Source organism: Peromyscus maniculatus, chromosome 4 (genome assembly GCF_049852395.1).
Source record: "Peromyscus maniculatus bairdii isolate BWxNUB_F1_BW_parent chromosome 4, HU_Pman_BW_mat_3.1, whole genome shotgun sequence".
In the NCBI taxonomy this organism is placed as follows: Eukaryota; Metazoa; Chordata; class Mammalia; order Rodentia; family Cricetidae; genus Peromyscus; species Peromyscus maniculatus.
In genome coordinates, this window is record NC_134855.1 from 37,828,032 (window position 1) to 37,843,093 (window position 15,062).

The following is a 15,062-nucleotide window of genomic DNA, read 5'->3' on the forward strand; positions in this document are numbered from 1 at the left end:
GGAGGGAGGGAGGGAGGGAGGGAGGGAGGGAGGGAGGGAGGGAGGGAGGCAGGAAGGAAGCCAAAACAATGGGCTATCTACAACACTGTAATTTCTAAATACTATCATAACAATACTTAGAAACTGTAGAAATGCTGGTCATTTCAAAGAAGAACACAGTAGTGGGGTGCTGGCTTGGACAAAACTAATACTTAAGTTGAGAAGCAGCAGCATTCCACTGAGTTAGGTGTAAGGAGATAATGACATGCAGAGGGAAGAGGAGTAGAACTGGGTTCAGATCCCGGCTAAAGCACGTCAGTGAGCTTCCTAGCACAGTATTTAACCTCGGCTGCAAACTCAGGAGGTGTGTAATCTGATTATTGTAAAGATCAAGCAAGATGCTAAGGAAGCATCGAGCACAAGGCTGCAAAGGGTCTTGAAAGCAAACTCTTGCAAAGGGGCATGGGACAGGGTTCTGGCTCGTCACTCATGCTCATGTGAGTACCTTTCTCAGGACCGTTTCGATTACTCTTTCCAGAAGTCCTTGAATGGAATGAAGAATCGTGATTCTGGGCTGGAGGAGCGAACATTGGTGGAATTCCCAGTAAGGGTGGAAAGAAGGGCGCTCCTGCACGAGTGTGAACGTCTGTGGTTCGCCACCATTCTGCACCTCAAAACCAAAGAAAAGGAAACTGAATTAACTTTCAAATTCATCTAGTCACCATTTTCTACTATTGCAGAAACAACGTTTCAAGTTTCTCCTGGGATAGAACTGCTCAAGTCACATAGTTCTGATCATTTTTTTTCCCACTGTAAACAGGTAATTCGAACTTGTATAATCTCCTCTTATTACTAGGCCATTATTCAAGATTCTTCCCTTAACAGTTTTTTAGATTCAAGCTAAAAAATAACACATTTTCATAATTTAAAAACTGCCAAAAACCCAGAATATAAAACAAACCATTTGACTTGATAACTTACACAATCTATTTACTAAGCCAACAAGGAAAATAATTAAATCCATATTAATCTATTTCAAGACTTTAGATTTGAAGCTGACATCTGCAACCTCTTAAGATTTTCCTCCAATTGCCGGGCGGTGGTGGCGCACGCCTTTAATCCCAGCACTCGGGAGGCAGAGCCAGGCGGATCTCTGTGAGTTCGAGGCCAGCCTGGGCTACCAAGTGAGTTCCAGGAAAGGCGCAAAGCTACACAGAGAAACCCTGTCTCGAAAAACCAAAAAAAAAAAAAAAAAAAAAAAAAAAAAAAAGATTTTCCTCCAATTATATACAATATAAATTTGGCTTTGACAATTCTGGTGGGTGGGTAATTAATATTATCAGATGAGTATCTCAAATGCATTTATGGATTAAATAATTCTGTAGCCAAATAAAAAACAAAAATATAGAAAACTTAGTAATAAGCCTTTTTTGTTTAGACTAAGAAATAAGTTCTCAAAGAATATTTTCAAAACAAATAATTTTTCATTAAAATGTTAGGCATAAGCCAGGTAGTGACGGTGCATGTCTTTAACACCAGCACTCAGGAGGCAGAGGCAGGTGGATCTCTGAGTTCGAGGCCAGCTTTGTCTACAGAGTGAGTTCCAGGACAGGCAGGGCTACACAGAGAAATCTTGTCTCAAAGAACCAAAAACCAAAACCAACCAACCAACCAAACAAACAAACAAAAAAGGCTTATAAAGCTTCTAGTTTTAATATTGATAAGGAAAGCTTGGGTTCTCCTTTATACTTCTCATTTAACTATAGATGACTGATTTCTTTTAAATACATATCAAACAACTAAATTGGAGAATCATGGAATGCAATTCAGATATTCAAACAGTAGTTCTTCATTAAAACTCTTGGGGGGGGAGCCAATTGTATAATTTTTATTTTTTATTTTATTTTTTTTTTTTTGGTTTTTCAAGACAGGGTTTCTCTGTGTAGCTTTGCACCTTTCCTGGGACTCACTTGGTAGCCCAGACTGGCCTCGAACTCACAGAGATCTGCCTGGCTCTGCCTCCCGAGTGCTGGGATTAATGGTGTGCGCCACCACCGCCCAGCCTACTTTTTCAAGAAGAGTGTGGATTAAAAAGAGCTTTGGAAATTATCCAAAGAACAGTCTTGGGTTGCCTCCTATCACATCCTGGACACAATTACCAACTGAATAATCCACCAAACTTTCAAGTAATTTCTATTCATACCAGTCTCCTAAACAATATGCCATTCATTTTTTGATTGGAATAAACACAGAAAATGAGAAGAAAACACCACAATACTATCAGGAGATTTGACTACAAGATCTTTAGAAAGTCCCAGGAATATTCCTTCATATGTAAAGGTAACACTTGTCCAGCTGGGCTGTGGTGGTGCATGCCTTTAATCCCAGCAGTCAGGATCAGAGGCAGGCGGATCTCTGTGAGTTTGAGGTCAGCCTGGTCTTCAGAGTGAGAGCCATGACAGCCAGGACGATTACACAGAGAAATTCAGGGTGTGTGTGTGTGTGTGTGTGTGTGTGTGTGTAATGTCCAAGGTCACTGACAGTCCCAAGGGATATCATGAACAGCATAGGCAAAACACTGCAAAGGCCACTGTTGAAACTGCACATGGAGTAGCTAGTGTTCAGAAAAACTGAGCATTCCAGTTACTCAATTAGTCACTCATCCACTGTCTGGATTGCACTTAGATGGATAAAAGGAGGAAGCATTTTGGGGAGGGGCTATCTGTACAGATCATCCCTACAAACAGGTTTGCAACTTAGTTTTCACTTAGGTGACAAAAACAGACTGCAGTTTCCCAGCAGGAATTGTTTCACTTACACTTCTGACAGATGTCTTAAGGTTGGATATACAGATTTGGTAAACAACTAAGAAGTCAAAGCATAAGATTGTAAATGTGACAGATATACAGTAGGCATTAGAGAAAAATAATAGGTACAATGTATGCTCACAGTGACAGGGCATCCCAGAGAAAAACATACAAGATCAATTAGATAAACTAAGAAACTGGCCTTCTCTGAAGATAAATCTCTGACATTATTTCACAGGAAATCACAGCTTTTCAGCGAAAAGTTTACGTAGCTTTCCAATTGAGGAAAATAAACAAAATTTAGTCATAAACTAACTTAAATATCAAACGGAAGATATAAAATAAAGGTAACATAAGTAGGTACAGGATGAAAGTCAAAGCAAGTTCAAAATCCCTAAGAAACACTACAGCAGCCACAACCATCATTTCCAGGTGTGATGCTAATATTTTAGAGCATACAGGAAATCGCAGTTTGATCATGCAGTACATTTCTTTGTAGGTTTCTTGGCACCAGGGTTTCACTGTTTAGCCCAGGTTGGCATTAAACTTGTGATCTTCTGCCTTCCAAGATCTAGAATTACAGTCATGTGCCTGCATGCCTGGCTCTGATATGGTAGAATTTAAAAACTACTCATATACGGAAAACAACTCAAAACTTCATAGAATTATAGCATTAAAATGTAAACACCAAGAATTTTAAATATTTTAAAATAAAGTTCATAAAATACTATTTTAATATAAAAATGAAAATTTTATTATATTAATATCAATTAAACAATTTTACATTCTCTGTTTGAAATGAGCAATACTTTAGATGTAAATAAATTTTATAAAAAAATATATCTTACTGAAAATTGCTAATATCTTCTTGTGACTTCCTTGTGTTTATGCAAGACGTTTTTCCTAAAGTGGCCATTTGATTACCCTTCTGAATGATAGAGAATTTAAATATATAAATTATTGCACCAAGGTGTCATTTAAAGAAAGTGGTTTCTCTAAAATTAGTCATAATCTCTACCCATTTGGTAAAGAAGTATACATACATACGCGTGTTTTTATTACTAATGCTTCTGTTTATAATTATCTGTCTCTAGTAAGCCATAAAATACATTGTACTGGTCTGTGGCTGCATAACCAGTCTCCTGCACAGAAAATAACTGGTGAAATGGGTGAGCACCTTACCTAGGTTCAAGAATTATATTGCGTGTTTATGTAGGATGTTCTTAAATATTTTTTATTTATTTGTTGTGTGTGTGTGTGTGCGTGTTCATTCACATGTATGTGCATGAATGTCACAGTGCATATAGAGGTCAGAGGGAACTAGAGGGTACATGTTCTCTCCTTGCATCATGTGGGTCCCATGAATTGAATTCATGTCCTAAGGTTTGGCATTAAGAGCCTTTTCACACTGAGCTGACTGGTTTTTACATATTGGAGATACCATCATTATTAAAGCCCATACAAGTTATCTTTTAATATTCATTGACCATCTTATCAGTATTTGATTTTAAAATAATACACTATAGTTTAGAAATGTTCAAAAGTAGTACTATAATAAATTAACACAAAACAATAAAAGTACCGAGGATATCAGTAATTATATTACTGTTGACTATTTAGATTTTGATTTAGAAATCTATTTCTGGAGATAGCTGTTGATATCTGATACTAAATAACCATGTTAAAAACAGAATGAAGCAGGCATGGTGCTGCTCGGGAGGCAGAGGCAGGTAGATCTCTACAAGTTTGAGGCCAGCCTGATCTACACAGCAGAGTTTCAGGGCTACACAGTGAGACTGTCTAGAACAGTGTTTTTAAAGTCCCTGTTAATATATTAAAGGAAATATTCAGACTTGGTCAACACTGTCTATCCACAAACTTTTCCCATCATGCCCCACTCCAAGACAATAAAATTAAAGAAATAATGTGACTCAAGAAATAGTACTTGAAATACAATGTAACCATTTCTGTTTTCTATGTTTCAGAAGATATTTGATTCTTTTGAAAGACTCTGTAGATACTTTGTCTGCCATTAAGGTGGGCAGGAAAAAATATATATGTGCCAGACTTTGCAGAAAGCACTAGACATGCTTGTCTACTAGAATCTTCACACAGCCCCAGAAAGCCAGGAATTTTACGGTTTTCAGTTTACAAGGATGAAGGGTCAGAGATTTGTCCAAGGCCAGATTTAAATTCAGGTCAATTCTACCAAGAACTAAGCTCTGCTGTTTTAAACACTGTTGCAGTAAACCAAGATTCTTTAATAAAACTGAACTATAATGTGCAGTGACTAATGTAAAGCTTGGAATTTCACGAAAATTTGTGTGAATTCAGCTACTGTGTGGCCACAGTCTACAGAATTCCAAGTCACACTGGCCCTGACTAGGTATATTCACCAACTGCATAACTGCATTTCCAAACATGCTCTGGAAACAGTTTTTAAATAGGAAAAAGCATAGAAATTTAAGATTCCGCCTCATCCTCCCAACATGGGTGAGCAAAAAACCTAAAACAGTTGTTAGAAAAGCTACCCTCCAGGTTCATTAAATTTTTCCCAGTGCTGGGTGTCTCTCCCAAGGCCTCATATATGCTAGACAAGTAAGTGATCTACCCCAAAGCACATTTCAAGCCAAGTTAAATGATTGATTTAAATATTAGATAAAGGGCCTGGGGAGATAGTTTAGTCAGTAAAGTACTTGCCCCAAGAGCATGAGGACCAGAGAGCAATCCCCATGTAGCAAGGGTAAAAAGTCAAGCACACATCTGGGAACAAAAACAGAGACCCAGAGCTAGCTAGCCTGCTAAACTAGCGAACCAGTGAGCTCCAAGTTTAATGGAAAGACCCCATCTCAAAAATTAAGGACTAGAGTGATTTGAGGAGGACACCTGACTTCAACCTCTGGCCTTCCACAAAGACGTTCCCACATGTGTACCCAGCATGTAGCACATACATACACACAGAGAGACACATTAACATGTACATATATATACATATATATACACACACACCATACACACACACACACACACACACACACACACACACACACAGTCCCCCAAAGAAAACCAAAGCTGAGAAAAATCAAAACTGTACACTCACATTTTTATACATACAATACTTTGGTAAAAAGCACCATAAACACTTGCCTTAAATATTCTGTTCTATTGCAGGCATTTATTATGTAGGTAAACACCTGATAAATACTTAATTAACTGCTATATCCCCTGACACACAGTGAGATTTATTTCGCTGTATGTGTAAAACTGAGCCAATTCGTGCTCATGAATCTAATACACTATGCTTTGCTGTTCAACTTAATAAACACATTACGGTTTGAGCATTTGCAGGCTTTTCTCCTTTCCTTGAACACCACAGGAGATGTTTACCTGGAAAAGATGTTAGTTGGGGATGTGCGGCTAAGGCTGTGGGTGTACCAAGTGTCCCCAAACCACCAAATTCTGAATGCCCTGAGCTGGCTGAATGTAGACCAAAGACTGGGTGGCTGACCATTGGGAAGGCACTCGACACTGTGGACAGGTTAAACGGCTGATCCCCAGCTGGTCTGAATAAATGTCCTGGGAGGGGAAAAAAACATACTTAAAGTTGTTTAGATAAAACAGATGAGATTTACCTGATTTCATTCAGCATTCATGAAGTTTACAACAATATATTATGTATTAAATTTTTATTTTATATTTTTGTCTATAATTTCTACTCTTCAAACCCTACAAAATGATTCTAGAAACACAAAAGCATTGTAAGATTAATCAAAATGACTAGAAGGCCCTTCTTATTTCGAATTTCCGATTTTAGAACAGATGCCAAGTCTGACCTGAGGAAATGAAGTTGGCTTTTTGCCAATACATGTGCACTGATGTGACATCACATTCTTTAGTTCTTGAGAAAAAGAAGAACATCCTCTGACTCTAACCCTGAAAACCAATGAAACAGATCCCGACTCTATTACCATTCATCATTCAAATGTGAGGCTTGATGTAAAGAGGTGTGGTTGTCATGTGCACAGCCTGTTTCACATTTTGTAGGAAGAGCATCCTGATTCCCCCAAGGCAGCTTAGGCCACTGTAGTCACATAGTGCCAAGGACAGCACAATTACTACACTTCCTACGGCATTTCTAAATGAATTCACAAATACATTGGTAGTCAGCTGCAGAACACAAAGAAAAATCTTCCTTTACTTACAGGAAATAATTAGGACACTTTGGTTTCCTACTATGAAAACAGCCCAGTATTCTAGGCTTTTTAAAGAATTTACTTTGAATGGTAGGGCACGCCTTTGATCCCAGTACTCAGGAGGCAGAGGTAGGAAGATCTCTGTGAGTGGAGGACAGCATGGTCTGTAGGCTGAGTTCCAGGCCAGCCAAGACTTACATAATGAGACCTGGCCTCAAAAAAAAAATTTTTTTTTTAACTTGGAATATGAAGACAGTGATAAACACCTGTAATCCAGCACTCAAAAGGTTAAGGTGGGAGGATTCAAAGTTCTAGGCCAGCCTGGGCTACATGAGGAGGTCTAGCCTTTGCTAATTAGTGAGCCTGACTTAGAAACAAAGAGGAAACAACCAAGAAGTGGGGATGCAGACACAGTCTAATGGTTGCCAAGGGCTTGCCCTAGAGTAGAATACTGCAGAGGAAAAGGCCATCTCCTTTGTGAATAAAACTGTAGCCAGTGTTTAAATGGAGGAAGGTCCACATATCATCTATCTCTGCTATTTTTACATAGTATGTCTGAAGTAAATGAAAAAGGAAGTTATAAATGAGAATACCTTTGCTCAACATTTAGCAGTCTATCAAATGTTAACTCTGTTTTTCTGGTCTTTAAGAAAACAAGACATAAAGACCCCATAGACTGATTAAAAACCTTATGTTCTTAAAAGATATAATGCTAATATCTTTATTAAACTAAGACTATTCAAATGGGATGCATCAAGTATATCTTCGATAGGAAGATGTCTGGATTCAGGGAGGTGCTCCATACAGTGAAACAGTAACTCCTCTCACAGGGAAAGTCTTCAGAGGGTCTTACAGGGACAGTGCACAAAAATCTCTGAGATGAGAGAAACGAGGAAAGGACACACGGTTTTTTGGTTTTGTTTTGGCTTATTTTGTGGTTGTTGTTTTAAGATAGGGTTTCCCTATGTAGCCTGGTCTAGCTTGGAACTTGACACGTGGACCAGGCTGGCCTCCAACGTACAGAGATCTGCCTGCCTCTAGCTCCTGAGTGCTGAGATTAAAGGCATGGGCTCCATTCCTGGCCAAGGATACAATATTGTGTGTCCATTCTAATCAGTCAATCTGGTTTTGTTCTTTAAAGCCAGAATAGAAAATTAGTGAATTTTTAAAAATCTGAATGTACTTTTCAGTTATTCTTGATTCTTGATATTACCTTTGAAGTCAAGATCAGATAAAACTGGGACAAATACAGTAATCTAAACCATCACAATCCTGGGTCTCATCAATTAAATGAACTTCTTGATTTAGTTGTACTAATCAAACATTTTGTTTAACAACATACAATATACTTCCTTCTCTGCCTGCGTTTCTAAAAAATGAGGTAAGCTAATAGTCATTTATTACTTACATAGAAGTAAATACATGATGTGTATATTTGAGTGTGTGGGAGAGCATGTGGATGCTAGAGGACAACCTTAGTGTCATTATTCTCAGATTCCTAAATATAAAACAAGATGACTTAAATATTAGAAAGTTTTACTTTTGGAACAGTAAATTTTTCCTACATTAATATACCTAATGTCAACCTAAGCTCCCAAATAAAACTATCTTGATTAAAAATAAGTTTTCTCAAGGAAAATATCTGCAAACTTATGACTAAGGCAATAACGCTTCCTTTAACTGGAAGGCGTTCAGTTTCCACACTATGTATGTAAATTTTATTTTACTTTAGTTTTTGCTTTAACGATGATGGATTACCATGGATCACTTAGACAATGACCATTTATCTACAATGGCAATGTTAAGATTCTCAAATGATATGCTGGAAACTTCAGCGCAACTTTTCCAAGTCTACCAGTTGACACACAAAAATTCCTTAAAAGCAGAAGGCAAATGCCAATGTGTCAGTCATAAGGAACGGTAATTATAAGCCCTGTTGTTAATCTGAGTGAACAATAACAAGTTCCACCTCACATGAAGCAAATAACAATGAATGCACAGAACTACTGCATGAAACTGAAGTGCCAGTGACCCAAGTCTCCTATGACTATAGCAAAGTCCAGAAGTCACTATGAACAGAATCAATGTAAGGAACAAATACGCAAAACATCTAATCCTCAAATCAGAAACAAAATCAGAGCAAAGATACTATAGAGGCTGCTTTTCTGTTTGCCAAGTGTTCTTCATCTTTCAGTGCTATACAAATTTGCTGCACCATATATATCTTCAGTTCTTGAACACTGCTAACGTGATTTTACACCATTGCAAAATTAGTCTCTGGTTTGTAATCTGTAAAGCACAGCTAATCATAAAAAATGGTAGTTCATTCAAATACAGGTCTCACAGAACAATGGAGTGCATCAATCCAAACAAACATAACTGAAATTGCTATAAACTGAATAATTATCAGTTAACATGTGAACTTCTAAGTATTTTGAAACTCAAATTGAGAAATGTATAAATTTGAGTTTTAATTAACAAAAAGAATTCTATAGTTAATGTAGCTAGAACATTTTTTCCTCAAATAATCTTCATTTTATTCCTATATTCTCTTATTTGGAGCCATTTAAGCTTTATGTTTTAATACCTAGCTTTATGTTTTAATGCTTAGATGTATGGAATGCAAACAAATTTAGTCATTGATAGTCATTGATTTGTTTGTTTGTTTTTCAGGGTTTACAGGGTTTTCAGGGTTTCTCTGTACAGCCCTAGCTGTCCTGGAACTCACTCTAAAGACTAGGCTGACTTCCAACTGAGAGGTTTACCCGCCTCTGCCTCTATGGTGCTGGAAGTAAAGGTGTGAGCAACCACCACCAATCCTTTGTTTTTCTTGAGACAGGGATTCATAATGTAGCACAGGCTAGACTCACTATGTGGCTTAGACTGGCATTGGACTTGAGTTCTTTCTGCTTCCGTGTCTCAGTGCTGGAATTACAGGCATGCACAACTAACCTAGCATACTGTTATTTTCAAGTATTTATTTTGAGATTATTTTCTGTTCACAACTAACCTAGCATACTGTTATTTTCAAGTATTTACTTTGAGATTATTTTCTATTCACAAACACTGCAAAAGTACCAGCAAGTTCCTACAGATACTTCTCTAGGCCCTCCTATGCTAATATCTTACATGATCATAGACAATCTTCAAAGCAAAGAAATTACCCTTAATTAGGCAAAAGATTTATTAGCTTTAATCAGATTTCTCACTAACTCCATTCTTTATCCCAAGATTCCAGACTCCCATATTACATTGAATTCTGTACTTTTAACTTTCTTTAGTCTGCTACAATTTCTGTCTTGTGTTTCTGATGGATAAACCAAAGAGATCAGAGTGTGTCTAATGCTTTGTCATGATCAGAAGTTGTACATCACTGAGAATGATACACAATGGACCCTTCTCAGAACAAGATGCTCAAGGCCCAGGCTGTTTCTATGTAGCACTGGTGATGTTCATTTTGATCACTTGATTAAACTGGTGCCTGCCAGTTTAACCTCTCCACTGTGAAGTTAACTATTTCTCTTCAAGCAGTGTTTTTATGAGAAAACAAGTCATTAAAAGCATGGGTTGCTTTGGGAACAAAAGCTATTAATTAGTACCCCTCCTATCTTAAAAAGTTAATTCCTTCTTTGTAATAAACATTTTTGTTAAATCTACTGAAAAAACTTAATACTGCTGTATGGTATTATAAAAAAGAAAAAAATAATTAGGAATAATTTTAAAGTACTGTTTTTTCAATAAGCAAGAAAATCTGTTTTCCCACAATGAACAGAAACTACTAAAATCAGCTTTGAAGAACACAGAGTGCATTACTTTGCTGGGGCTGTCATAACAGCTTAAAACAGAAACTACTGCTTGAGGTCCAAGGTCAAGATGATGGCATGACCATGTATCCTAGCTGGCTTTGGTGCGCTAGGAAAGGCTATGTTCCAAGCTTCTCTCCTAGGCTCTGGTCTTCTCCTTTGGCTCCACTGTGGACACGTCTTACGTAAGGACACAGTCACAGCTGAACTGGGCCTGGGCATACTCACTGACTTCACTTTAACTGGAAGACCTCTCTAAGAGCCCATCTCCAAATAAGCTCACCTTCTGAAGCACCACGAGTTGGCTCCAACATATCTGTTTCTTTATAATAGGAAGATATAATCTAACCTGTAATACTTGGTTAGTTACCAAAGTTACTTAATTGACTTGGACATACTATTTTTCTTCAGCAACTTACTACTAAGTCTCAAACTAGATTACAAAGTTATACTAGCAAAAGTTAAAATAATATTTCAATCTCCCATTAAATATACCTCAGTTAAGAAGAGCTGGACAGAGGCCGAGAAGATGGTTCAGCAAGTGAACAGGCTTGCTGGGCAAGCCTCATGAGCTGAGTCGAATACTAGAACCCATGAGGAAGACAGATGCGAGAGGCACATCTGCAAGTCCAGAGCCTGGAGTGCCCTAGGCTGCAGCAGAAACCAGAGTCGAAGGCGAGAACTGACTCCCAACGCTTGTCCTCTGACTTCCACAAGGATGTGCATGTGCACGCACGCACGCACGCACGCAATAAAGAAATGAACAAAGTTTGAAAAGAAAGAGAGAAAAGACAGTTGGGAAATGGAAAGCCTGCATCGGAGATCTACAGAAACCCACAAAATTAGCAAAGCAGCTGCAGCGAAAAACAGTACTAAAAAATTTTCCGTGTGATGCAAATCCTGAAATTGGCTTTATCTACTAAACACCTAGAGAAGACCTCTCACATCCCTAGTGATCCTCTCCTGACTGCAAACTTAAAACCTGGCTGCCTTTCGAATATGCCTCGGAGTTGGATTTTAAACATTGCCTCTTCAGCACATCAACTGATTTTTTCATTAGCTGAAAAGGAGCGCTGTATTCATATGTATTATATAGTGCTAAACTAAACAAACAAGCTACCTTCCACTTGGGTGCAGTCACAGTTTTCAACAGCACGCAGAAATATCAGAGGTGGACTCTCTAGGACACTGTTTTGACTGGGGATGACACACTTAAGTACTGTCCAATACATTAACGCACTGGTCCAGAATGCTGACACATTCTCCAACAGGCAACACCTGATGGTGTCATTTCAGTTATGTGTTCCTTGTACTGTCAAGTGAAATATATGCATAATCAATGGGATATGACTTACGTCAGCTGCTTAGCTGGCCCCTGAGACTAAGCCTTGCACACACACACAGTCTTGCCTAATTGACTAAGGGTCAAGTGAAACAGGATACAGGAATGCTAAATAAGAACATATTAATGGACATAAATTTTCATTATCTAAAAGTTACCATTATAAATACTTCTAATACGCCTAAATATATATTCTCCATATAAATAATGTTAACTATTAATAGATTTAGAGATTTTAAAATTCAAATAATGCTGGCAAGAAATCTTATTTGGATGTTCTTTGACCCCGAAACAGCACTGATTCCTCTCCTGCTTCCTTGGAACAGGTCTTGGTGACAGATTGCTCATTACTTTGATGAGGCCACTGATCATTTGCACCAGACCTGCAGGTTATTACTGGACTTTGATCCAGCTTCATGAAGCCATTCAGTTTGTCAGTGCTGTTCATGAACAGAACAAGCAGGACTCCCTCATGGTGTTCATATTCTTTTATATGGTCCAGTTGTAGAAGGTGTCAAAGAATTCAGATGATCTGACTCTGATTTTTTTTTTTCTTGTTATCTCCTCTCCAATTTTTCAAAATATCTCTTTCTGCTACATCTGGAATACACCATCAAAATATCCCTTTAGATTTTCAATTTATTTGAAAAACATGGCCTGGCAGAAACAGAAGAACCCAAACTGATATAGACCTGAACAGCCAAGATGTAGCTTGCAGAATTCACTGTCTATGGAGCTGGAGTGAAGATGCTGAAATCAGCAATAGCTCCTGCCTTATCAGACAAGGCCAAGAGATGTAGCTGACCCCTCTTTGCTAACAGCCCACAGCGACCTGAACACCGTACTGGACCTCCTTGAAGCTCCTCACAGTGAAGGATGTCACACGGATGTTTTAGTGAGCGGTGACAGACTTGAGGGATGATGGTTGACTTGTTGTGTGGCATTCTACTGTTGCAGCCAGAGTTGTTCTCAGCCCCTTGGACCTCTGATGATGCAAGACCCACTGTCCCCACTAGTGCCACTCCTGGGAGAGCTTCTGAAAGCACGTTACACCATGCAGGAAGTGGAAAGGGAAGATTCAGAAACACTTCACCTTTGTAAACTAGCACATCCTCTTCCGCAGAGCAAGCGCACTGAACATTTGTTTCTGATTGGGAACAAACGACAAAGGAAATTCTAGATTGCTTTGAGCCATTATAAATACGGGAAAGTTTTCTTGCAAAAGACCAGAAAGCTAGGAATGAAGATGTTTTTTCAAAAACTGTATGTGGTTGGTTAACTGATTTTTCCACAGTTCCTTACACTGTTGTTCTTGATGCTTAGTCTCCAAGGGAAATTTGCAGAGTTGTTTGAAATTATCAAAACAGTACTTACACAGCTTGCAAAATTTGCAGATTTTTTTCCCCACTGAAGAATTTTACATGTTTGTGTTACATTCTTAGAAAACCTGAGGGTTTTCCCCATGACTTGCTTCTTCCTGGTCCATAATTTTAGGAGAGACGGTCAGTACAATGAGACCAAAGTAAGAAAATACATTGTTTTGTACTTCCTTAGATCTTTTGCGCTGCACATGAATCTGGGTCTCTCATTCCATGTTTACCCTGCCTGTGGGATTCACAACAACACCACCAGTTCTGTGATCCTTCATGATTTCGTTTAGCAATGTAACAAGTTTTATATTTTTGGTTGTGAGCCTAGCCTTTAACAGCTGAGCCATATCTTCAGACTTAGCAATATAACAAGTTTTATCCTTTATCCTTTAGCCTGAGGATGGGTGTGAAGCAGACCTAACAGGAACCTGGCATTTAGTATCTTTGGGGCATTGCTGGTGCTTGAGAACATCAGTCAGGGCATCCAATGCATCATTACATTAGATTGTGAAAGATGGTGGAAACAGCCAGAAAACTATTAATCATCTCATTTTTAAGTCCTAGTCCCACAAAGTTCAACCCTCCTTCTCTTTCTTCCATAATGGTTTCTTATGCATTCTGTGCCAAGGTACTGGACACATACTGTAGAAGAAAACAGATACAGTCTTTGCCCTTTAGACATAGGGAAAGGATGAATAAAACAACATCAAATGTATAATTACATATTGTGAAGAGTTCTATGGAGGAAATTAATAGGTACAGGGCTAGATAATAGTAGAGCAATTACCTAGACACTATGATCAGTGGAGTCATGTATAATTAAGGTCAGTATTAGTCAAGATTCTTCAGAGACATGGACCCTGTAGGAACCAATGATTTATTATGACGAATCAGCAAATAAAATTATGGTGGCCCACAAGGAAAGCTGGTGATGCAGAGCTAGAGCTAGAGAGCTGATGGAGTTTAAGTCTGAGTGATGGGAGAAGCCTGACATCACAGATCAAGCAGCCAGGCAGAGAAAACAAATTTTCTCTTTTCTCTTTTCATTCTGTTCAGGGCTTAAGGAATTGAATGACGCTCACCAACACTAGGGAGGACACTTTTCTCTACTCAATCCATAGATTCAAATGTTAATCTCATCAAAAATACCTTGTAGACACATTCAGAAATAATGTTTAATCTGAGGCATCCTACATCCCCAGCCAAGTGGACACAAAATTAGCCATCACACTATCTCTGGATAATTGAGACAAAGCATGAGAAATAAACAGCCACAGAAAGATTTTTCAGACAAGATGAGGGCATACTTCAGATACTAATCTAGAAAAGAAAGCTTTCTACTTGAAGAAGTGAAAGGTCAGAAGGCTGAATATAATGGATCAGAACAAGAAGAGCACAAACGAATGTGATGAAATAGGGGAGGTCAGGTGAAGGACAGTATGCAACCTTATGTATTATGCAGGTTGAAATACACAAAACATCTTATTCAGCCTGGCTATGTGAAAATGTTAATTTGATGACTCTCATACCTCAAAAGCTCTTGGGAAAGATTTGCTTCAGATGAAGAA

General features: G+C 38.3%; 1 protein-coding gene across 50 annotated transcripts in view; it reads right to left on the reverse strand.

Moving 5' to 3' along the window:
* Window positions 1-15,062, reverse strand: part of Baz2b (bromodomain adjacent to zinc finger domain 2B) — a 325,808-nt gene that overhangs the window by 86,200 nt on the left and 224,546 nt on the right. For 25 of the 50 annotated variants that reach the window (XM_076568547.1, XM_076568545.1, XM_076568540.1 and 22 more), the window contains 2 exons: window positions 6,174-6,362; window positions 485-649 (listed from right to left, as the gene is read on the reverse strand). In XM_076568547.1, the coding sequence (XP_076424662.1) occupies window positions 485-649; window positions 6,174-6,362 (354 nt within the window). The remainder of the gene's footprint in view (window positions 1-484; window positions 650-6,173; window positions 6,363-15,062) is intronic. The other 25 variants (XM_076568555.1, XM_076568531.1, XM_076568559.1 and 22 more) reach the window with 3 other exon arrangements.